Source organism: Channa argus, chromosome 1, assembly GCF_033026475.1.
Source record: "Channa argus isolate prfri chromosome 1, Channa argus male v1.0, whole genome shotgun sequence".
Classification (NCBI taxonomy): domain Eukaryota; kingdom Metazoa; phylum Chordata; class Actinopteri; order Anabantiformes; family Channidae; genus Channa; species Channa argus.
This window is the reverse complement of record NC_090197.1, coordinates 38,479,957-38,506,151: the sequence shown is the minus strand read 5'-3', so window position 1 is coordinate 38,506,151 and position 26,195 is coordinate 38,479,957. Positions and strand designations below refer to the sequence as shown.

Sequence of the window (26,195 nt, the reverse complement as noted above, 5' to 3'; positions counted from 1 at the left end):
GTAATATCACTGCAGACACTGAAAAAACTCCAAATGCAGCTTGGTATGATCAAATATCGTCTGATAATCAAATAAAAGTGAATGTTTCTGCAAGTGAGCAAGTCACTATGCTCAGGAGTGCCGAGAGTAATTGGAGCAAATCCAAGACTCCATCTGCTCTTGCTGAGTATCAGGGTCTAGTTGTGCCTTTTTCTCACAGTGTCGCTATTGCAAAGACTGAATACTACCAGGACAACCTCACTAACACCACGGACACCAGAAAGCTGTTGTCCACTTTCAAACGACTCATCTGCTCACCTCAACCTCCTCCATATACCTCTCTCATTGCCAACGACTTTGTCTGCTTCTTTACTAATAAAGAGGCAGCCATCAGCTTACAGTTGTATCCTCCGGTTTATGACATCCTGCTAACTTCTTCCAACACTGCATCGCTCTCCTCATTTTCAGCTCTGACTGAGGAAGACGTATCCACCCTCCTCCCCTCTAACAATCCGACAAGCTGCTCTCTGGATCTGATCCCTTCCGATCTCCTTCAAGCAGTTGTATCCACACTAATGACAACTATTAGACAAATCAACACATCTCTCACAAAAGGCACTTTTCTGACATCTTTTAAACAGGCCCAGAATACCCCACTGCTTAAGAAGCCTTCTTTTGACCTCTCCCTTGTGGAGATTTACAGAGCCGTCTCTTTTCTTCCATTTCTGGCCTTCAATCAACTCTCCAACTTTGTTTCCCATAACAACCTTCTTGATGTCGACTAGTCTGGCTTCAAAGGTGGTCACTCCATGAAAACGGCACTGCTGATGGTCATGGAATGTCTTCAGGCTCCAAACACCGCAAGTCAGTCTTCTGTCTTCATCCTACTGGACACATCTGCAGTCTTTGACAGTGCAAACTATCAGATCCTCACTGGCTAGGGCATCTCTGTATCAGCTCTAGCCTGGCTTCAGTCTTAATTATCGGAAGCTTTACTAAGCAACTAGGATTTACTGACCACATGTCTTCAGTCTCTAGGACATGCAGATTTGCCCTCTACAACATTAAAAAGATAAGACCCTACCTTACGGAATACACAACCCAACTCTTTTGTGCAGGTGCTGTTCATATGTCATCTTGATTACCGCAATGCCCTGTTAATGGGGTTCCCGGTATCAAACCCTTGCAGATGATCCAAAATGTGGCAGCATGCCTCATTTTTAATCACCCAAAAAGGACTCATGTCACACCACTCTTCAGATCTCTACACTACCTTCCTGTAGCTGCCATCAGGTTCACAACTCTGTCTCTTCCCTACAGGGGGATCACCTCAACAGTTCCTGCTTAGCTCAACTTGCTCATACATGTCTACAATCCCTCCCGTCCACTGTGCTCTGCCAACAAACAACATCTGGTGGTCCCAGCACTGCACAAATGACACCAAGCAAAACTCTTCACCTCAGTGATCCCACGATGGTGGAATGAGCTACCAAATACTGCAGGCCCAGCAATGTCACTCCTTATATTCAAAAAACTGCCGAAAACAGACCTCTTTCGCACCTTCCTATGCACTTAAATCTATTATTTAAAAAAAAAAAAATCCTTTCTGCTTTTTCTTGCACTTGCATCTCATGAAACCGAAACACTTCTGATAGGTTTGCTTTGATGTTTTCTCCTTGACGTAGATTTTTGCTTGCCTTGTACCTCACTTGTAAGTCGCTTTGGATAAAAGCATCTGGTAAATGACTAAATGTATATGTAAATGTAAATTATAAAGTAGCGCTAACACAAAAAAACATGCAGTGTATACTGTATTAATGGAGTTATGCATAGCAAATAAAATATAATCATGTTTATCAAACACTTACTGGAAAAGCCTGAGCAAGTGTCCTTTATAAAAAGGAGAGTTATTCCATTAACAGTTATCCTAAAACTCAAGAAAAGACAATTGTGGATTTGGGCAGTATAGTGAAAACGACTGCTAACACCAAAAGGTTGTAAATAAATTATATTAAAGTTATTTTTGCATTTGCTCTAGAACTACGTTCAACAGCTATAATCTCTACAACCTGAAAAAAGAGTGATGTGTCAATTTATATAGTCAATTTATTCAAAAATCAAGTAGGGTCTTTGTACACCTTAGCATGTGACAGATGTGTTGAATAAAAACATCAGCTGTAATAACTTAACTGTGACAATTGTACACCAAAACATTTACAAAGAAAACATTTCATTCCAACCTGGCTAATATGAAGCTATAAATTGGTTGTTTATTGGTGATAAATTGTGTAAGTGAGACACTGAATGTAGCAGATTCATAAAAAAGTTCGAAATAAAGCAATTTCAACAAAATTATGAAATTTTCTGGACTATTAACATATTAAAACGATGTTAAATTCTTTTTTTAAGCTGTAAAAGAGGGTCCATTATCACCGGAATCCTGAATTAGCCCCAAGTGGATATACTTCAGTTATAACTTATCCACCATATTATTATTGTAAGCATGCAATAATATACAGTACTCACTTGATTGTGTACTCCACAGTTATCCTAAAACTCAAGAAAAGACAATTGTGGATTTGGGCAGTATAGTGAAAACGACTGCTAACACCAAAAGGTTGTAAATAAATTATATTAAAGTTATTTTTGCATTTGCTCTAGAACTACGTTCAACAGCTATAATCTCTACAACCTGAAAAAAGAGTGATGTGTCAATTTATATAGTCAATTTATTCAAAAATCAAGTAGGGTCTTTGTACACCTTAGCATGTGACAGATGTGTTGAATAAAAACATCAGCTGTAATAACTTAACTGTGACAATTGTACACCAAAACATTTACAAAGAAAACATTTCATTCCAACCTGGCTAATATGAAGCTATAAATTGGTTGTTTATTGGTGATAAATTGTGTAAGTGAGACACTGAATGTAGCAGATTCATAAAAAAGTTCGAAATAAAGCAATTTCAACAAAATTATGAAATTTTCTGGACTATTAACATATTAAAACGATGTTAAATTCTTTTTTTAAGCTGTAAAAGAGGGTCCATTATCACCGGAATCCTGAATTAGCCCCAAGTGGATATACTTCAGTTATAACTTATCCACCATATTATTATTGTAAGCATGCAATAATATACAGTACTCACTTGATTGTGTACTCCACAGTTGAGTGACATGATTTCCACCTTGTCTTATTAGGTGAACCTGCTTTTGTAATAAAATTATAGGCATACCTTGTAAGTGATTTGTCAGAAAACCACTCACTGTGTGTAAAAACCACACGATGCTGTAGTTTTTCTTTACAGTTTTTTTTTTTTTTTCAGATGTATACTGTAGAAAAGGATGCAGTACGAGACTATAGGGCCCAGCAGTGAAGACTAGCTGAATGTAAAGTAACGGAGAAGGGAAGGATGCTGGCATGCCCAGGCAAAACCGTAAATCTCTGGCCTGCATAATGACAACAGTGTGGCAGGAGTTCTGCAGATAGCATGGAAACAGTGATTAGTAAAGTGGATCCACTTGTAGAAAATTCACCTATATTTGATTCATTATTGAACTCCACACCTTGCTGATAATATGATGCAATAGTAACCCTTGGATGTGACAGTATAGATTCCTTTTTAAAAAAAAGGTGAATACTAACTTTACAAAAACAAAGAATTTAAATTCAAAACATGGCTCACAAAATGTATATATAGATATGTTATAACGCTTTTCGTATTTTTTTCCAATCACTTATTAATATTATTTATTAACAAGTACAATAATAAACCGGACAGCTTGAAGCTGTCTATGCAATCTATCGATCTATGCAATACCAAAATAATCAGACTATGAGACTATAGGACCATTAATTCCTTTTTCTTTATTTACTTCTTGTTCTACACCAATACACAATGACACGGTCCAACTATTTTATAGACAAAGTGAATTTTATTTTAACACAAAGAGCAGTGTTATTTAAAATCAGAAACTCCTGTGGCACTCACTTCACATATTTATACCCAACAACACCTACAGAGTCCTGTTAATTGGAAAACCGACTGTTTCCTAAATGAGCCACTAAAAAAAAGGGGGCTCAGGAGGCAACTTTATCTTTACTTAAGCCAGGGCAATAACCTGTCACATTAAGTGACCGCTATCAAGCTCTTATAGGTGAAATGAAAGACCCCAGTAGTAATGACTGCTAGCTGTGCAGCTGTAGCACACATGGTCCTTTTCACTGCTCCCTGTCTCTATAAAGAAAATTAGTAGCATCACACTCATAGGAACACATTTCTCCCTCTTGCTCACTTCTTCCTCATACATAGATATCACTTCTACATCTGTCCCCTGTCTCCTTCGTGCACCGTACAGCAGCAGGGAAGCTGGAGTTCTTTAATGAGCAGCTTTCATAAGAGCAGCACTTTGGCAGGGTTCTTTGTAAAAACCCTGCTGTTCACATCCAAATGACCAATTATACTTCAATGAGCCTGTTCTTACATTCCACTACACAAAAGGGGTCATGGTGGTCACAGTCCATATGCCTGTATGTCAAATGTTAAGAAAAAGCTGTAGGCTGACTAATAAAGGCCTATTGAAAATGAAACATATACAAATCTAAATATAAAATTGATTTCCATAAACTCTAAGTGGCACGTGTTTGGGACACTGTTTGGATTTAGATACTAATCAATAAGAATCCTACCCGAAGGTGCTGATAAGGGTCCCCGGGCTCATCCGGGGGAAGAAGCAACGGGACACACCCGCCGGAGCCCATTGGTACAACGTCACGCGCAGAAAGTACCCGAGCGAGGAAGGTAAATAAATTACAGATGAGAGGAGGAGGAGGAGAGATAGAAAGCTGAGGATGCAGGTTTGGTCCACAGCACACAACCTCCACTATCGAACCACACAATAGGAGCGACTACCCCTCGGTGAAATACAACTTCCAGTGGTCTCATCAGCTGCTAACGAGGAGATGCGTCCGCAAAAGCTTTGACTCGACCCCTTTACATCCTCCTACTCTTCCTCCTCTTCCTCCTCCTCCTCCTCTTCCCATCACTAGCGAGGAGCATCCCGCACACTGATCTCACTCCGACGGGCAGACAGGCGGATTGACACAAACCAGACACGATGTGTGGATCTCCCCGACATGGGATAGCCGTGGGATTTATAGTGCTGCTGAACGCGCTGCTGCTTACGACGCGGGCTGCAGAAGGAGTCTTAACGGACCATCTTCTGGTTCAGTTGCAAGAGGACGCACAGGATGAAGCGCACCAACTTGCAGCACAACATGGGTTCCAGAGTGCCCGAAAGGTAGGGATGCTCGGATAAAATTCTCATGCATTACTGTCAATATAATCTTTTTTTTTTTTTTTTTTTGCCTGTCTGGAGGAGACCAAACATTACCAACTGGTTTATGATTGCATATCAAAAATATTCACTTTCAGTTGTAAACCACATAAACATGTTTGGCAACCTTTCTGTCCAACGTTGCTAAATGTAGCAACATAAATCTCCCTAGAAAAGAAATACTGAGAGGCTTCTCAAGGTTTTCTTCTTTAAGTTCATTACACTTTCTCTTAATTGATGTAATGATGTCATTTCCACTAAAATACGGGCTTAGCAGGTTGCCCATTGGCTTATGGCCCCTTTGGGATTCACCTGTGCACAAGACAAATTCATAATTATTTATGAAACACATCTAATTTTAATGTTCAACAAGGCAAAAATACTCAAAGCTTAGGGGTAGGACGCAAGACCAAACAAACAAACAAACTATTACATCAGCAAGGCTTTCACTCACAACATCAAGTTGCAGTGTGATGCAATCTAGGGAATTTGATGGATCTCATTATTTTATGTTTCTCTTCTAAATTCCATTAGAGGAGAAGGAGGCTGATGTTTATTTTTGGTAAACTTACTTTTTTGTACCTTGTTTAATAAAATCCTTCATATAATGAAGGATATCATGTGATCCATTGCTACATGACATTTGCATTTACATATATCCCACACACATCGTGACATGCATGGTCTTCCCCGCAAACGTGTTATTAAAAACCTGACAAATGCAGAGCAGGCACAACAACGTGTCTAGAGATGTAACAGGCCATTTATGGCAGACCACTGGTTATAATTTCCTGACAGTGTGTGCACCTTGTCACATGTCAAAAATAAACGTGTAGGTGAAATTGGCTGGAGCCTTAGCCAGTGAGGCGTAGCAGTGAACATCAGGGAGTCTGCGCTGCTCTGAATCAGGATTTGCTCTCTTTCTTTTTTTAACCTACACACACATACGCAAGACACTGAGAACCCCCAACAGCCCATCCCCAGCCGCACAGAGCTGGTCCCAAGCCTAGTAGAAATTGGGGAGGGTTGCGTCAGGAAGGGCATCCAGCATAAAAACTGTGCCAAAATTAACATGCGTTGTGGTAACCCTGAGCTCACATGATAAGCCAAAAGGAACCCCCCCCCACACACACACACATACCACACGCACAATATATATATATATATATCATGATGTAATGTAGTGGTCGTTCAACATCAGCAGTTCAGTGATTGCTAGTTCCTTTTCTTGTAGGCACTAGATCACCCCCCCATCCGCTGCCTCCCAGGTTATGTAATCAGCAGCTATATTTGTCTTGATGGGATATGCATCATTAAACAATGTCTGTGTCTGAATTATCTTCTATTGTTGCCTAATTAACTAGCTTGGGACACAGAACCTGGTCACACATACAAATGTGAACACCAGCAAGTAAGGTAAGACAGAGAGGGAGACAGATCAAATCAGTCTCCAGTCCATTCAGTTAAAATGTAATAATGTATCATAGACATGGACTTTCATTTATTTTTTTAGCAACAACCGTATAATTAATGACTAGTGGACGATAAGAATTATCCTCATTTCATTTTCACATTAGATCTGACGGGCACATCTAAAAGCATTTATTTTGAGGATTGACCTATGCCCTGGTAGTTAGTAAAGCATAAGGGGCTCTTTAATCTGTGCACAGTGTCATAGGAAAAGCTCTGGATGATGCATCTCATTTTCCTGCCCTTGTGATTTATTATGGTTGATTCCAGGGCTCTTTTCCAGTACCTTAAAATAGACACTCCGTGAAAGCCAGGGAATCAGTGCCCTTGTTCCCACCTGGAGGATGACCCGCTGTTCTTCTCCTCCATTTATCTATTGTGTTTTGATTTGCCATTCAAACACTTATTGAAGCCCCCCTGTTTCTTTTCATCTCAGATCCTTCTATTTCTGGTCCCGATCAATCTTCTTCTGTTGCATTTTTCTTTGTCACCCAGCTTTCCTTTGGAGAGGGACTCTTTCACTTGTATCCTCAGGAAACTTCAAAAAGGCGGAGCAAACGCAGCGCCCACAGCAGACAGCAGCTCCAGAAAGACCACAGGGTAAGCATACCCACAGAGATGCACACTGTGTTTTTCCCCCATGTACAGTTTGTGCCTACAGTAGCATGACTTACCCTTTACTTTGCATGGTCATGGTTGTTTTGAAGATAGTGTCCAGGAAAAGTGCAGTGGGAAATCGGGGCTTTTCAGTTGGAAAGTTGGATGCATCCTGCAGAAAGAAACTGGTACACTATGTTCCTTATTTAGTCCACACTAAAGCTCCAGGCAAGATGGAAATCTATTTGGACTGTGGGCTCCACACCTAGATGAGGCTTTGATAGTCTTAATAATTTTGTGTTATTTTGTTCCGAGGTCACCAAAATGATCTGGGACTATAGGCAACTATCTACCAGTATGCTTTAAAGAACACTGACTATTGCTTTATCAGGCTGATGATGCACACTCTATTCAGGATATAGAATGGAAACAGTGTGAGCACTTTCTGTATTGTGAGCAGTTTCTAGCATATGTGTGTTGTCAGGAGCACCGTTCCTTAGTGTCTGGGCTTTAAGTAACAATACTGTATTTGTTGTCATAAAATGATGCTTTACTTCCCCTAACTGAGCAATTCAAAATGTAATGTTTGGAGCTTCCTTGTAAGAAAAATGTCTGAAACATTATTATTGCATGTGAATCTCGATGTGAGTTGTAGCGAAATGCAAGAAAGAAGAAATGACTAACCATCAGTGGTTGTTGATCATCGTTACTAAGATAGATTTAGGTTCTATACCACAATGCAGACATGCTAGAGAAAACTCAGTGGAATGCTACTAATTTATTATCCGAGTCTAAATCACTTACTAAATTGCTCCTTTAGGTAATAAATTAGATTTTACAATGAGATTTGGTTTCTCTGAATATTCTTCTGAAAGGCACATGTTACAACATTTAAATGAACATGACACATACCAGAACATTAATCACAAGCTCAAACATTTTTCTAATCGGGCATTACCCCAATGCTTCACCCGATGCGTGAACAACAATTTTTGTTTCTTCATCTGTATTTATCTTCATTATAAGGCAACTATGGTTTTGTTTTCTCATCAGATAATCCGTATTTTCTCAATAAATTAAAAATGTTTTTGTCTAAATTTGGTCATGAGTCAAAAACCCCATAACATTTAGTGTAATACAGGAAAAAGCAACAAACTCTGAAAACATCTGGGATCTGGAAGCGAGACATTTATTGAAAAAAATGGCTTCAATCATTAACTGACTATGAAAATAGATGTATGTTCTATTAACTGACAAATTGTCATATTATTTAAGTTCTTCCTATAAAATGCAAAACTCTGCAGCATCAAATCCAGGTAAAACAGGCTCGCTGCATGCTGAGCCGTGTGTGCTAAGCTCTGTCCACTGTTGGCGGTGAAAGTGGAGGTCCAGCAGCAGACAATCAACCATCATCTCTAATTGCAGTTGTGAGAGGTGCTAATGAAAATAAATGCAAACCAGTCCACCGAGCTAATACAGCAAATGTGCATGAGACAGCATGGACACGGGCAGGTCTACGTTCCAGATACTGGGTTTGAATCAGATGCTTGACATGCTCATATGCAACGCTGCAGTTATTGATTTCAGAGCATCTCTAGGATGGATGAAGACAGCTAGTCTGATTTATTAATGCCTAGTTGTCAGCCTAATGCATTTTCCTTCCATCTTTCAAGGTAGTATGATGGACTTGCCTATTTGTTCTTCTGTAGTTCTACAAAAAGAAGAAAAATAAAGGAAAAACAACTAATTTGTTGCATTGGAGGATTTAACAAGAAAAATCTGTGCGTAAACCCTAAATAGAGTTTGGTGCTGTGTTCCGTCTGTTAAATGAAGTCAAAAAAGTCGTTCCACACTATTTTAACATACATAAAATTGTGCCCAATGGGAAATCTGCACTGAATGTACTGTAGTGTGTACTGGATGGATTTCTCAGATCCCAAGAGCCTTGTTTTTTGTTGGATTCACTAGTGGAACATATTGACCCACTTTTGACTTGCTCACTCTCTTCTTGTCTATTTCCTCTGCTTAATTCTCCATGTTTACTTGTCTTTGTTCTCTCTTGTAATTGGTTCCACAACAATTTTAAATGAGATATCTATTCATCCGCATATTTGTGTCTCTATCCTGTCCGTCTGTCCAGCCAGGGTTGCTTCCTCCCATAGTTTTTACATGAAATAAACACTATAACATACTATAGGATGTGGGATTGAACAAACAGAGATGGAAATAGTAAAGTGAATAAATCTTTGTGAATGAGCAGCATCTTAACCCTGGAAGACACACACCTGGGAAAGCCAGGGGAGAAATGAGGACGAGGAGAAAGGAATGAGGCAGCACAGCTCTTTGATTTGAAGAGAACTGAAGCGTTGTGAATTGTGAGCAAGCAGTGGGCAAAGGCGGAGAGTGATGGCGGTGCATGGGCACTGTTTGATGTTGTGAGTGGGCAGTATGACATGCTGTCTCAAGGGAAATACCAGCTCTCCTACCAAGTGATGGAATAAATTGATGATGGATGGAGAGAAGGGAGGAAAATGCAGAGATAATGTAGAAAGTGCTGGCAGTTTTCCTCTGAATGGAAATTAAATTTTGACAACAAATGCAACATGAGGCCAATTCCAAACCATTTTAAAATCTCCCAAGATATACACATGCAAATATGTATAGCGATTGCTTTTAGGGCTGAATTGTGATTTAAAGGACTTACTCTCGGGTGGATTTACAGCATGTGTTGGCTCCCTGATTGCTTAGAGTATGCCATAAAAGAAGGAGCTGGATGAATAGGCTTTGGCGATTTTAAAAGGCTATCTTAAGTGCTGCTCTGCTCTCTTATCAGTAGTGGTAAACACATTGGACAATGGCTGGGTAAACACGCATGAGACATTTAGCTACAGGAATCCATTTTAAAAATGTAGCTTTGAAACTGTAAAAAAGACATTTCAGGGTTTTTTTAATCATCAGTGATTTAGGTATAAAAATATAATCTAAGGGATTTTATTCAATTAGACACTTTATTTGTAGTGTCAACTATTTTGCAAGGAATGTCCTCTTTTCAGGCTTTCTAGTACACCAACGCACACTTAAAGAGACAGAAAAAGGACTGAACTTTGAGACTTTAGTGATAAGCAGATTGCTGCTAATACATTTCAAATTGAGAGTTTCATTTCAGCCTTGCTTTAGCTATTGCCAGGCTCTCTCAGATTAAATGACTTGTCTTTCCTTTACCGCTGCTTAAACTCTTCTGCTTTTCTGAATGTATAAAAGTGGTTATTTAATGAAATTACTCAAACCCACAGAGAAGTTGATGTATTTTCACACTAGAAAGGCTGAACTGATGATTGTGGACTGTTGTCATCAAAACTGCTCACAGAGATGAAGGAAGTGAAATACTGTGTGATTTCTAAATGTAGCAGAAGTGATAATACATATACATTATGATGACATCTCTGGACTAATCAGGCCCCTAGTTTTATTTTAAGCATTTCTCCCTATTATTTACTGTATGTGCTCTGTCCTCTGCTATCTTCTCATCCTTGGTAAAGGTATTGTTACTGCTTTCAGTAATCATCTGCAATCTAAAACACAGCTGTTCGTCCACCAAGTGTCTGTGATGATTCAAAGAAACACAAGCGCATTTGTGAGTGTAACTGGTGTGGGTCTTTGTTGAAAATGTACCGAGAGGGTGAAAATAAGCTCAGTTTCTTCTGTGGCACGTGAGTTTGGAAGCTTTGGCTGCAGCTGCAGTCCCTCTGATTAGGAGGAAAAGAATAGCCCCTTTGATTTACACAAGGTTCTACCTTCATGTTACAGTAGAGCACAGCTGAATTTGCTGATTTGCTCTGCACAACAGCAGCACCCGTCATAAATCTAAAATCCTGTCTTGGTGTCATTATGTTATTATGTTTCTTCACAGATACAGATGTGCACCTTTGTTTTATTATGATCTTTTTTTAAAAAAGGGTTTTGTAAGATTATTTTTGAGTTTAAGCTGACCATGACCTGGTATTTATCTTGCCCTCCTCCTCAGGTGAAGAAGATCTTTGCGCAAGAGGGCTTTAGTCGTCAGAAACGAGGATACAGAAATATAAATGATATAGAAGTCAACATGAGTGACCCGCTGTTCACCAAACAGTGGTATCTGGTGAGTAATCAGCCAAGCAGCTGTCTGCATGACGCCTGACCTTTAGCACCAACCCACATTCTTCCACCTTAATTACTCGGAGGCCAAGCATATTCCCCACTACCTTCAGAATCCACGTTGTTATTCATTCTTCAATTAGCCTGGCCAGTTCTGTCCATGCCATCTCATCACTGCATTCATGCCGCTTAGTTTCCTCCCGTTTTGTTCACCCAAACTGGCAAGTGTGACTTTTACTGTGCCACAGCTAGCTCGCCGTCATTCATCTGATAAATGTCAGATGAATGTGGCGTATCATTGACATTTCCTTCCCCTTCCTCTCTTCCTCTCCCGTTCCCAGTAGTTCTTATCCATAGCCTCCCCTTTGCATGTACGCACATCCCCCATGTTGACTAGCTTATTAAGCGTGGCTCACCTGGGTGCCATGAGTCATGGATGTTCTCCATATTGTCTGAATGATTAGATAAACACAGGCCAGGCAGATGGGACCCCTGGGCTGGATCTTAATGTGGCTGAAGCTTGGCAACTTGGCTACACAGGCAAAGGAGTTACCATTGCAATTATGGACGATGGTGAGTATAAAGTGTTATAGAGCGCTCTCTGAATGCAGTCAGTTACATCTGTATATAGCCATGTTTCAATTACCTACACAATAAAAACTAACAAAAATGTTTGCTTTCCAGCATCTGTATGGTGACCAATGCTATGTTGAAAGTGTGCTGATTCACATTGATTTATTCTCTGTTTAGGGATGCTCACTAAAAACATATTGAAAATATAACATATATTATATTTATATTTGATATTTTTATTTCAAAATTATACAATGTTCACAGCAGTGACTGGTGCCAAGTTACTGGCAATGTAGTTGAACATTAAATGAGATTGTAGATGAGAATGCACTAACTAAATATTGCAATAGAAAGTTTAAGTATAGTAAAGTATATGTAAAATAAATAACAGCACAATACAGCATGTTTCACTTTATCTTAATGCCACTTGATGATAAACTGTAGCCAAACCACACAAAGCCTGATGTGGCATTGATTCCTCTTCTATCAATTTATTTATCAATTGATTTTTTCTGCGCTTTTTTAATTGTTTCTCAGAGAATTTGTTCATTTATAGATAACACAGTGTTATTAGGACAAAAGTGAATAAATATAAAACTGTGGTGGAATAGCATTAAGACACTTGAGGTCATGAGCAAAGATCATCACTGATTAATGTCGAAATCCCATTTCAGGCATTGACTATCTACATCCAGATCTGGCATCAAATTATGTGAGTACCTCAGTGTTATTTAATTTCATACTTCCCTTCATTTCTTTGAAGTGTTGTTAATAAGTGAAGCAGGGGTTCAGGTGGTGGATTTCACAGGCTTCGTGTGGTGTGCCATTGGCAGTGACAGGTGCTTTCGGTGCTGCCTTCATGGCTGCCGAGTCTCCTTGTATTCCTGGAGGACGCAGAGACAGGCAGACGGCCAGCCAAGCTGTTTAATGTTAATGCACACTGCACTGTGGCAGGCACAATGGCAGGCCGATCTGTCACAAGCAGAGATAATGCCAGGGTAGTTGGCGCTGCATAATGTGATGCTCTATCTCCAGAATACTGATAAAACCTTAAAGGACAAGAGGGATTGCTAAATGGAACAAGGAAACGCAGAAGCTTTAGCTTGAATTGACTATAAAGTTTGTAGTGGCATCAGTGTGACTGCATTGTGCTGTTGATGCATCCAAGGATACACGATACAAACCTTTTTTCAGAGATACTGAGGTGTAGTGAGAGTGAGTCAAGATACTTTGTTGGCCCCAACAAGAATTATTTAGAAAGAACATCTGTGTATCTCTATTATCTCACTTTATTTTTAACATTTAGTAGTGGGGAGGTTATAAAGGGGATATTGCAACAGTGCTCTCTCTGTCTGGCTCTTTATCCTAAAACCATGTGCACACGTTGTGTTTCTCTTAAAAGTGTCTCATGTAAGTGTGTGTGTGTGTGTGTGTTTTCTGTGTACACAAATCTGTTTTTACCGCCATGTTTTCCTGCGTTTGTATGATTCCTGCCTGTGAACAGAGATGAGCCTTGGCCCAAAAATAACAGTCAGCCTCGGCTGGGGTGATGCAGGAGCATGCTCCACTGGACTGATGGATCACGCTGTGCATAGATCTAAAGTGTGGATTTGTGTGAGTTAGAGTGCACGTGAGAGGGGGTGAAACACTGGGTATAAGTAATGCTGCCATGGTGTTTCACAGACCAACAAAAATCTACCACTATAAGCTAAATAAAATTTTAAATTAAAAATATCAAAAACAGAACAAGATGTAGCATTTGGGATCATCACACTTCTCATTTAGATTTGAATTGAAATTTTGGTTGTGAAGGTTTATGTGTTTCCGCTGTGGACAACTAAATGCCGTTCTATTATGTGGCTCTTATTTTTCAAGATTTCCCATTTGGTCCGATAATCACGCTGTAACAGCTCATAAGATACATTTTAACACGGTGAATTAATTTGTATGATTGTTTGTATCCTGAGATGTAGAATTTCTAATTCAGCAGGTACATTTTACAGGATATTTACCTGCAAATGCCAGTAGATATAGCACTTTAAATGAGACTTGAATAAATAAATACATAAATACATACATAGATAGATAGACATACAATCTATTAGTATACTTATAAGTAGTATCAATGTAGATGTACTGTTTTGCTTATTTCCTGCCCTTATCACAGTATTTCATATCAGATGATGGCAGCGGGAATGCCACATATAAAAAAAGGCAATTATGATGTTGAGTTTGACCTAATTCCTGAAGTGTCTGTGTGTGTGTGTGTGTGTGTGTGCGTGCGGGCAGTTACCCTTTTTGTCTTCGTTGCTTGCTTGCCAGCACCTAATCAATGCCTTGTATTGTGTTTGGCTACTCACAGTATTTGAAGGTTTTCTGAGTAATGGCGGAATCGATCACTGGATGACCTTTTTCTTTTCTTTCTCAAAGAGAATTGTGGAGGTGTGTTATTGAGTTTTATGTCCCTTTTGAGAAATATGCCTGTTGCAAGTGTTACTCTCCCACTGTACACCTAGGGAAGTTACCATGACAACGTGTTATGATGTCATATTACCATGAAATTCATCTAATATGTTGCTTTGTTTAAATTTGTATGAGAGATGGAGAAAGGAAGTTAAAGTGAGAAAACACAAGAATGTCTGTAAAATTACCCTAAAGAGATTTTAGGTGATGTATATAATTGGGGGCTCATGACACTCTATGACTATATCTTCAGATTTGGCTAGGAACTTTTGTTATAATGTCTTTTACCATACTTTAAAGCATCTCGCGAAGAACTTTCAAGCAAGGTCACATTACATAGAAATTCTACATCAGCTCTCCAAGATTATAGATTAGGTTATCAGCACCCAATGGGCTAATAAAATCAGCCATGCTAGGATGATGAATGACACTGAGAGCGATACATAAGGATCTTTTGTCTGTGCTTCATCTTCATCTTCAGTAACAATAGAACACAACTAACACATTTAGGGCAGTGACCAGATTCACAATGGACTTAAAAAACATTTGCCTTTTCAGTGGTGGAAGGCGCATACAGATACAGATATGTAAAACTACCAGTACTAAAAAAAATACAAATACAGCTTAATTTTGTTTTGCTTACGTTTGCTACATTTTACTTTAATGTGAAAAATAAATCTTTCCAGCTGACAAATATATCTAGTGGAGTACAGTTACCTCTGAAGTGTTGTAGAGGAGAACTATAAAATAGAAATAAATAGACATACAAGTATAAATCTGAAAAAGTGTACTTAACAACTGTACTTTAATGTACCTAAATATTTCTTCTTTGGTTTTAATTATACTTTATCATCTACTGTCAAGTCGATCACATCAACCTCAACCTTCTATGGTCTAATTTTGCTATATCTGAATCTAGGAAAAGTGCCTACTGGCTTTCACTGTAACAGCATTGAGTCATTGTTCTTTCAAGTACAATTTGCTCTGAGGAACGGTGAACAGATGGGGGTTGCCAGGAAAAGGTGAGGTGACTGAGGTTGGGCAGAATTCATTATTATGACCCTGGTTGCTCACAGGACACCAGAGAAAGAGCAGAATTTGATTGATACAAGAAGACCAAGTTTAAGAAGAAGCAGCAAGTGATTCACGGACATGCCCCTACTGTATGTCATTTGTTACCGGGCCCTTTTTACTTCATTTAATGAAAAAAAAAACTCTGAACATTGTTATCTGTCTTCACAAATGCTCAGCTTTGAATGATTTTAAGCCATTTCTTACAATTAGACGAACCAACTTCAGTGGCTGCCTGTTAAAATAGTTTTTCATACAGTTGTTTCTTTGACATCTATGTCTCTCAAATAGAAGAAGGAGAGAGGTAGTAAACACATGGCATTTATTGTTTTTATTATGACATCTAATTATCACAAATGACAGTCGCAGAGGTCTCTCTACACGGCAACCTCATCATTGCCCCCTAGTTGCTACTTACCTCCGGTTACCTATGTTAACTGTACTAATTACAGTGTTTCTCCATTGGGTCAGTAAACTTTTGCCATTTTGCTTTTTCTCTGTCATCTCTGAATCATCTTATCTAAATGCCAGCCAGCAGAGCTGTTAGGCCCCAGCGTGGAACCAGCGCACAAGATTGATCTGATGTGTTCGGGTATATGACTAATGAACGCCGGTGTGGCTTCTCCATACTCATGACCCCACACAACACCTGCCACGGGCTACACCGAATAAAATAGATGACGCTCCTAAAGAAATGAGTGACGATAGAGGAGAGCTTATAGCATACTTGAGGATCTCCCAAGGATGTCTGGTATATCTTAGTGTAGTGCAGACATTGTGATAATTATGTTGACTCTCTAAATGCCTTCCTAGCAGATGTGTTTCTGCACCTTATTTCTCCTGCCTTTCCACTGCTGTTCATTCTGACTCTATTACTTTTGGCCATGTGGAATTAAATGATGGCAGCAATTTGGCCATTATTTTCCCAGCTTGAAATCCCCACTGTGAGCACACATTATGCCAGTATCCCCAAGGAGAGAAGATTTGTAGTTAAGGTTTGTATTAAGGTGTTTAAATCAGTGTGCATAAACTCAGTTGCCAGTTTATTAAATATACAACTAAAACTAATACAATCATGAAATACAACCATTATGAATGCTTTTTAGTTATTGTTGAAACAGTGGTAGAGATGTTTTAATGTTAATGGTTATATTAGAGTGCCATTGAACTGAATCTTGTTATTCTGGGAGACTCTCAAACATCATATCATCGTACCCCAGCAGATTCCTAGTAAAAATGGGTAAGACCACTGAAAAGTTACTGAGTGGAGCTTGTAGTGAAATTGTTTTAATGAATGGAACAAATTCATTATTTTCCTCAAAATTCTGTAAGCAATACCCCTTATGACAATGTGAAAGACGTTTGGTTGAAATCTCAAATTTATTAAAAATAAAAAAAATGACACGTGAAAAAAATAACATGTATTTTCGACCTTTGCCATGACACTCAAAATTGAGCTCTGGTGCATCCTGTTTCGACTGATGATCCTTGAGATGTTTTTACAACTGAATTGGGGTCCAACTGTGTCCACCTGTTTGGAAAAGCATGCATCTGTCTATATAAGGTGCTACAGTTAACAGTCCACATCAAAGCACAAACCACGCCATGAAGTCCAAGGAATTGTCTGTAGACCTCTGAGACAGGATTGTATCGAGGCACAGATCTGGGGAAGGGTACAGAACCATTTCTGCACCATTGAAGGTCCCAATGAGCACAGTGGCCTGCATCAACCATAAATGGAAGAAGTTTGAATCCACCAGGAACCTTCCTAGAATGGACCAGCCGGCCAAACTGAGCATTCGAGGGAGAAGGGCCTTAGTCAGGGAGATGATCAAGAACCTGCTCTTAAGAAGAGAAACAAAACTCTCTGGTTTGATGAAACAAAGATTGAATTCTTTGGCCCAGAATGCCAAGTGTCATATCTGGAGGAAACCAGGCACTGCTCACCAACTTTTTAGCGACAGGAACTGGGAGACTAGTCAGGACTGAGGGGAAGATGAATGCAGCTATGTACAGAGACCTCCCTGATGAAAATCTGTTCCAGAGCACTCTGGACCTCAGACTGTGGCGAAGGTTCATCTTTCAACAGGACAATGACCCAAAGCACACACAACCAAGATGACAAAGGAGTGGCTATGGGTGAATGTCCCTGAGTTGAGTCCTTGAGTATTTAACATCTCTGGAGAGATCTGAAAATGGCTGTGCACTGACTCTCCCCATCCAACCTAATGGAGCTTGAGAGGTACTGCAAAGAAGAATGGGAGAAACTGCCCCAAAAATAAGTGAGCCAAGCTTGTAGCATCATACTCAAAAAGACTTGAAGACTTGATTATTATTAATTGAAACTTCTTTCACATTGCCATTATGGGATATTGTTTGTAGAAGTTTGAGGAAAATAATGAATTTAATCCATTTTGAAATAAGGTTGTAACATAAAAAAATGTGGAAAAAGTTAAGCGCTGGTTATACTGTCTGGATGCACTGTACAGTCTCACTGAGTCATACGAGGGTTGATATTACTCTTTTGTCTGTGCGGTAAATATGAAGCTACAGCTAGCAGCTGGTTAGCTTAGCTTAACAGAAATACTTGAAACAGGGGCACCTCCCCAGCTGTTTCTCCAGCTGGTGGTAAGCATCTTTTAAAGAGGGGATTATAAAAGACTCTCTAAAATTTGCAGACTGACATCTAAACAGTTGTTTTAACAGAAATATCCCAGAATTGATCTGGCAGTTAACTGTAACTCTACATTTTTTTTTTTTTACAACCCCAATTCAAAAAAGGTTGAGATGATGTGAAAATGTAAATAAAAACAGAATGCAATGATTTACATTAAAACATTACAATAACAACATATCAGATGTTGAAAGTGAGACATTTTACCATTTCATGGAAAATATTAGCTCATTTTGAAAGGGGATGTATGTTTTTGCATTGATGTAGTATGAAGTTAACAAATGAAATTCACATGCTATAGGAAGATTCAGATTTCTTTGACAGAGCTAGGCTAAGCGTTTCCCTGTATCTTGTCTTTGTGGTAAACTACAATCAGCTGCTGTTACATCTTTTACAGTACAGATATACGAGAGGCTTTAATCTGGTCACTTATCTGTCACTTCGAAAGATAGTTGCACTAATAGGAGCTTTATTCCTCCTTTGTCATTAGACACCACACACAGCCTATTATCAATATGCTCTGCCCTGAGCTAAGTAAACACTTCATGGCTTGACTCCCGTAACTTTTACCATTAGAAGCATGCACTTCACTGACTGCCATTGAGAGCTGCTGACATGCTTCTCCACACGCCACATTCACTCCTCACAACACAGGTGCACACACCATATACCTCCTTCTCTTAATGAGGACGCTCAGTCTGTAACGCCTTCATTGAGATGTGAGTAAGCCCATTTCCCCCAGTGTAATAAAAATTCATTTAATTGTGGTATGTGTAGCTTCATTCAGCTAATAAACAATATATATTTTACACTAGCAAGACGTGTAGTAAAAAAAAAAAATCTACTCCACCTGGTGCATCCACATGACAGCAATGGCTCTCCTCACATCACAGTTCACTATGAAGTGATCCTCTCTGGCCTTTCTCCTTTTGTTTTCAGCCTCAGTGCTGCTTTTGTTTTTTGTTGTTGTTAATGCATCCATTTGGTCCTTTCAGAATGCTGATGCCAGCTATGACTTCAGCAGCAATGACCCCTTCCCATTTCCACGCTACACAGACGACTGGTTCAACAGGTAAAGCTCACCCAGCCAACTCCTGTTTATATATACAGATACTCTATGTGCCTTTGTGTGCACATGTGTGTTCTCTCCCTGGAGTCAGGCAATGCTCCTCTATTGATTTTCTCTCCACATAGTTCCATTAAGACATAATGGTGGAGTATAAACAGAGCTGTTGTCCAACCCAACAAATAGAAAACATAATGTCTATTTTTACTGGCTCACTCGGAGGAGATAAGGTAGAAAAAGGGGGCCTAGCACAAGTCTAGTCTCCTCTCAGGGCCACAGTGTTCACAGTGATGACCTGCTGTCTGATAAGGCATATCTGCCTCCTAATCTCCTCGTCCCACTGGGTGATCCACTGCCACTGGAACACATGTCATGAAGAAGAACAAAAAAAAATGTATTCTTCCTCTGGCTCTCCTGTTCCTTGTGTGTACGTGTGTGTGGGATGGGGGGGTTGCCAGAGTAGCAGTTGCTGACTGTCGGGGACAACTTGCTAGCTAATCAGCTGGATGTTATAAATAGCTGCCTGTCTGTAGCAAAGCATGCTGGGAGAGAGGGGTTGACTCTCTGCAGTGTCCCTGTAGGGAGCAAAGAGATAGACACACATCACATGGTGCACACAAAACACTAATATGTGCAAAGAAATTCAGCTGGACCCAGATGAAGGATGAACAAGTGGGTAGACACAACTGGTTGCCTTTCCATGTGCTAATTGTCTCCAGGTCACAGAATTACAGATTATTGATGCTAATTCTAATTGATTTATGGCTACAGAAAAAGCATTTTTTTTAATAGAGACACACAACAAGAGTTGCATTTAAACACAGAATCTGAGAATCCTATCTTCTAGTGTAAATAAATGCAAAACCCTTTAAAATATAACCTCTCCTTTTTGCCATCATCAGTCATGGCACACGATGTGCGGGAGAGGTGTCTGCGGCAGCCAACAACAACATCTGCGGTGTGGGAGTCGCCTACAACTCCAAGGTGGCAGGTGTGTGTCATATTAAAGCTGCAGTTTCGACAGTGAGAAGAATAACAATGAGCAGACGGCAATATTGGCAAACAGCAGTGTGGATAATGGTATTGTGAAAGATTAAAAAGATGGGGTGCAACAAGTTTTCATCCCACAGCATTACATAATGACGCTGCCCAAGGCGTCAAACATTGCTTCTTTTTAGGTCTTTTGGCGTCTCTTATGGACGGCGCTGGTCCACAATTTTAAACATAGGACAAGACTTTCTGACACACAACTGGGTTAGGGTTAGGCACAAAAAGAAAAATGACACACTGTGCCTATAATGGTGATAGCGTTACACACACATACACTTCCCTACTATAAGAACCATGTGTTGTTGTTATGTTTTGCAAGGCTTATTATTGAAGCACACAGCATCTCGCACGGAAGTAAAACCTAGGTCTCTTATGAGAAAGTGCTGTGTCTTGTTGTACTGCCCCCTGACCACCTTCATATAAGGACTTTCACCTTACAGTAATATGAATATTATATGTCATTGCTTTAGGTCTCAAATATTGTATTATCAACAGAAAAGGGTACCTTTAGTGTCAGCGTGTAATGCAAAAGGACTGGACAAAACTGAAATGCCTTATATAGAAAATAGTAATTGTGGAAGAACAGTGTTACACTGTTTGGTTTTGAAGCATATTTAAATTGTATAACCTCTACTGAGAGAATTACTGCAATTCAGTCTACGTAGCAAAAGGACAACACCATTAATCCAGACACCTCAGTGTTTTTGTTGTTTATTGATTTTTCTTGAAATTTGCTTTAGGAGTGACAATGTAGGAATAAGAAAATGAGTATTGACTAGATGATTTATGTGCTGCTACAAAGATGAAATTACTTTGTGCTATTGTTAAGGGTTCAGATGCTATAAATTTACCTTGACACTAGCACAACCAAATCACCCATTTTATAGCAGCCTAAAATACAGGGTTATAGCAGCAGAATCAGGAGCATCAGCCTCTGATTTATGAAGAGATGCTACTCTTTCAGGGATCAGGATGCTCGACCAGCCCTTCATGACTGACATCATTGAAGCATCATCCATCAGCCACATGCCCCAGATCATTGACATATACAGCGCCAGCTGGGGACCAACCGATGATGGCAAGACGGTGGATGGACCCCGAGAGCTCACCCTGCAGGCTATGGCTGATGGCGTCAACAAGGTAAGACGGCAACAAGAAAAAATATGTGAAAATAGACAGTGGTCTAAATTTAAATGATACATGCCATTTGTTTCAAGTTAAAAATAAATAACCAGGCCTGCTGGAAACAATGAATGGCATGGTCCCCAAGGCATGAGACTATTTGCTTTTCTCTCTATACACTTTTGTGTATACGTTTTGCTCTTTTTTCCTTTTCTCATTTAATATTAAACTAACAAGCATCTGAGCAGCAAAGGACAAATAATAAATATATATAATTTATTTAAAAAAAAATAGCAAAATAATTAGGTTAAAGAAAAAAAATCTTTATAAAAAATACAACGCTGTAAAGAACTTGTCAGTTACAGACACATTGTTACATCCAAATTGATCCAGTCCAGCTACTTTTTCACAAAGCCACGTTAACAAATATGCATTCAAAATGTCGGGCCAGCAGCTCATATATTGTTACTCATTATTGAGGCCTGGGTTTGCAGTGCCCTCGGACTGAGACCTCAAAAAGCACCCAGTGACACTAGGGCAAAGTTTAGAAATGCTTCTATATCAAACAGGGTGATTTAGCACAGTGCAATATTAGTTTACCATCTCCAGTTTTCCTTCACTTCACACTGGGCTGGTTAGCACGGAAAGTCCACCCATCTGTTGTTAGTGAATTCACTTGTTCCATAACATCTCTTTTCTCTGTAGAGACTATAATTTCCCCTGACCCACAACTGTCTCAAATTTGGAGGCTAACCACTTAGTTCACACTGCTAAAATCTTTCCTTTTGTAAAACTATGTCACAATATTTGACAGCATGTCTAATAATGTACAAACTCCTTTTTGTTAGCTTATCCAGGTGTGTTTTCATATTTTTCTCTTTGTTTTAAGATCTGGCATTGTGCAGCAATTTGCTTTATACTCTCACCCATGGTCAGTGGTCTAATTACAATTCCTGACATGTTGAGAGACCTAACAAAGCATTTCCTCACATTTTTGTATGGCAATATGTTGAATTTGAACGGTTTTCCACCATGTTAGTGCAGACCACAATATCTCCACAGTTATTAGATGCATTGCACAGAATTGTATTCGTGGGACCAAGAACAACAATTTAAAAGGCTTTGGTGTCAGCCTGATTCTAGTGCCACTACGAAGTTCATCTTTTTGGTTTCATCTCTCGCCCCTATTAGGTTACATCTAAATTTTAATTTCCAATACTTTGGTTTATGACAAGGTACTTGCAAAATGCCGTCTCAGAAGCAATGATTATAACATCCCCAAAATCTATTAATTAAGCGTACATCTAAAGGTCAAACTGAAGTTTCAGGGCTTCTGGAGCTGATTATGAATTCTGTTTGGTGTCCTGCTCAAGGACACTTCAGAAAGTTCTCTAAGACCTGCCAGCAGGGGCTCAAACATAGTCCCTCTGGTTGAAGGGCAGTCCTGTTGGACACACACATACAGTTGCCATGCTAATAGCACCGCTGCCAATTACTTGCTTGATTAATCGTCATGCACCACATGCTGGCAGGTGTGATTTTTTCGTTAATGACCCTTTCACAGGAAAGCTAGCCAAGTAGGAGCAAAGCTGACTGTAGCTCATTGTGCAAATACATCCATGCAGGCAGCCACTCTGCCATCTGCACCGCAGATATTAATTAGGACGTATATATAAGCTAATGTGTAGGATATTTGAGATGTAAAAATTAAGTCATATCAAAAGCAGAGTAGCTTTAAGTCTGCATCTTAAACATAACGGTGTGGTTTTGCCACCTTTAATGACAATAAATGACACAGTGTGCTGTGCAAATCACAATATAAATAAAACACACTTAGATTATGCAGTAGACAGAAGGTGGAAGGCCTGGAGCTCAACGATGGTCAATTCTCTTCTGTTCAGCTCAAATATTTAAACCTAAATAAGCATCATGGAGGGAAGGACGTGCTACTCCTCCCTCACTTGATCCTTTGTTCCGTGGGAAAATGGTCTGTCTTTTGTGGTAACAGGTGCAGCATTTGGTGAAGAGGACGCTCTCTGCATGGAGCTGCAGTCAGCTGTTTTGTGAATCAGAAACAAAGATGACATTTTACTCTGTTTGAATTTACCGACAGTATTATGCTTCATTGCAAAAAAATAGACCAGGAAGGACAAAGGATGCTTTTAATATTGTGTGCCTTGATTACGATAACCCTGAAACTAAAAAGCGCTGTAACAAAAGTGCTGTAACTAAAAAGACGTAATAGAATCACTATCACCAAATCTTTTGAAAATGTTCTGATACCACAGCCTGACAGGCCTTCACATTCATTTGTTTGTCCTGATTGCTTACAGTAGGTGTTGCAATTATTAATGTTAGCAGTATCATTATTAGGATGGGTTATTTTGAATTTTATGGCTGCGCTTGCTAAATCAATGGGACTACACTTTGTTGGAGAAGACAAATGGAAGCAATGTATTTTTACTTATAGCAAAAAAACGGGCTGGTTTGCATAACAAAAACATGCATAGCATAGTGCTTTTTAAAAGCAGACATTCTTTGTTTAGCTCTAGCACAATAAGACTATGCCTTTTAGAGATTTTGTGTCAGTTTACTAAAATTGCACTAACTGTATAGTTACAAGTCAGATCACCAGATTCTTAATTTGCATATCACTAATTTAAGTCCCAGTAGAACGGTCATATATATTTGATGATCATGATGATGTTGTTGTAGGGTCGTGGAGGCAAAGGCAGCATTTATGTGTGGGCATCAGGAGATGGTGGTAGCTATGACGACTGCAACTGCGATGGTTATGCCTCGAGCATGTGGACTATCTCCATCAACTCAGCTATCAATGATGGACGCACTGCCTTGTACGATGAAAGCTGCTCCTCCACCCTGGCATCCACGTTCAGCAATGGACGCAAAAGGAACCCAGAGGCTGGCGTAGTGAGTGTGTTTTCATTAAAATACTTGCAGTGACAAAACTGAAAGAATAAATATATAAATCTAAAATGTTGTAGTAAAGTTTATCAGGTGTGGACATTTCATATTTTTTGTTTCTCTGCTTCATATCTAAATATGTTTTCTCATTCAATCACAGATACAACCTATGAATATGTTATTATGAGACATGGGAAAACATTTTCATTGGCCATGGTCTCTCTTTATTATTATTAGGTTTTTTAATGACAAATTTGAAAAGAATTTATGCTTCACTCTATATGTTTTTCTACATGAGTGGAAAGCAAAGTAACAAAGCAAAGAAGTGAGACATGAAAGTGAATCTAGAGAGTGACGCTAGCATACACAAATGGGCTATACCTGGGCCTACAGGCTGAGTCACCAGAATCAATCAGGACGGAGAACGTATTCCATCTTTGAAAAGAGGGGAACTGAAGCATGAAAGATGATGCTTGCTTCCTTTTACTGATGATAAATGCCTGACCTTGATGGGTAATATTAGGACAACGTATGCTCATATATATAGAAAATTGATCATTCTTGTGCGTGGAAAAAGAACTTCCCATGTACAAAGACAGCAGTGTTTGTGTTTATGCAAATCACCTTTGGCTGTTGACAGAGGTCTTCCCTAGGGTTTCCCGTCTAATTGCCGTCAATCTGTTATCACTTCTAATTAAGCACCATATTAAATAAATAAATGCTTACTGAATAAATATAAACACAAGTTGTCTGCTGACATGTTTATGTAACAGTTCAGTCAATGTGCATTATTTTGCTTTTACAAAGTGTTTCCACTGCTGTTGTGTGAGTTGTGTGTTGAGTAAATTATACTGTCATATAAATTATAACTATTATTGACATAGGGCCCAAAATAATATTAGCTAATAAGAGTTTTTCTTTCTTGTGGTTTTGTTATTTCAGGCCACCACAGACCTGTATGGGAACTGCACACTGCGTCACTCCGGAACGTCAGCAGCAGCTCCAGAGGCAGCTGGCGTCTTTGCTCTGGCCCTTGAGGCAAAGTGCGTGCTCTACTGACCCTTCCACACACCTGTTATAATTCTGATTATTGAATAAGATGGTACAACCCCAAGCTCAAGTACAACCTTGAGCTTTCATACCACATTGATATCTATGAATTACAGAATTGCTTATTTATCACATAAAAGTACATTTTAAAAAATTGCTTGCCCACAAAGTACAGTACATACAGTACACTATGTGCTTGTGCCACAGACACACATCTGGCACAAGCACATGTTTCTGTTTGTCACAGCCTTGCATCAGTGATTTTTAAATCTCAGCGCAGGGCTAAAAAAAGCTTCAGTTTTATATGCCGTACCATTAAGATGGGCTTTGCACCTATTTTATTTATAGTCCCTAACCCTTCCTATATGTATAAAGAAAACAGCTATAGGCTAATGGAGAGCGCTTCAGTCAACATCAGTCGTGTTACATTAACACTGTCATAGATGTTGCAGTTAATTTTTCCCTTCACATTGTTCTTCGTGGATCAGAAAATAATTGAAAATAAATGCCACTTAAGTTAACCCTCCCACACGTAATTAGATGAGTATTACAAGTATAAAACCTGGAGAATAAGTGCTTCTCAAACCCCAGAGGAGAGGCTTTCCTTTCTCTCAGATGCTCCATTTCTCACATTAAAGCATGACAAGATTCAGCTTCCATTACCTAACACAAGCTAGTCGAGCT

The 26,195-nt window shown here is 39.3% G+C and overlaps 1 protein-coding gene across 1 annotated transcript in view; it reads left to right on the top strand.

Annotated features, from left to right (window-relative positions):
* Positions 1 to 4,780: 4,780 nt before the first annotated feature.
* pcsk2 (proprotein convertase subtilisin/kexin type 2) overlaps positions 4,781 to 26,195 on the top strand; it is a 29,211-nt gene continuing 7,796 nt past the window's right edge. The window contains exons 1-10 of the mRNA XM_067518832.1: positions 4,781 to 5,280; positions 7,282 to 7,386; positions 11,408 to 11,521; positions 11,982 to 12,090; positions 12,765 to 12,802; positions 19,294 to 19,370; positions 20,267 to 20,355; positions 21,379 to 21,554; positions 24,252 to 24,467; positions 25,404 to 25,504. Coding sequence (XP_067374933.1) covers positions 5,098 to 5,280; positions 7,282 to 7,386; positions 11,408 to 11,521; positions 11,982 to 12,090; positions 12,765 to 12,802; positions 19,294 to 19,370; positions 20,267 to 20,355; positions 21,379 to 21,554; positions 24,252 to 24,467; positions 25,404 to 25,504 — 1,208 coding nt within the window. The 5' untranslated portion in view covers positions 4,781 to 5,097. The remainder of the gene's footprint in view (positions 5,281 to 7,281; positions 7,387 to 11,407; positions 11,522 to 11,981; positions 12,091 to 12,764; positions 12,803 to 19,293; positions 19,371 to 20,266; positions 20,356 to 21,378; positions 21,555 to 24,251; positions 24,468 to 25,403; positions 25,505 to 26,195) is intronic.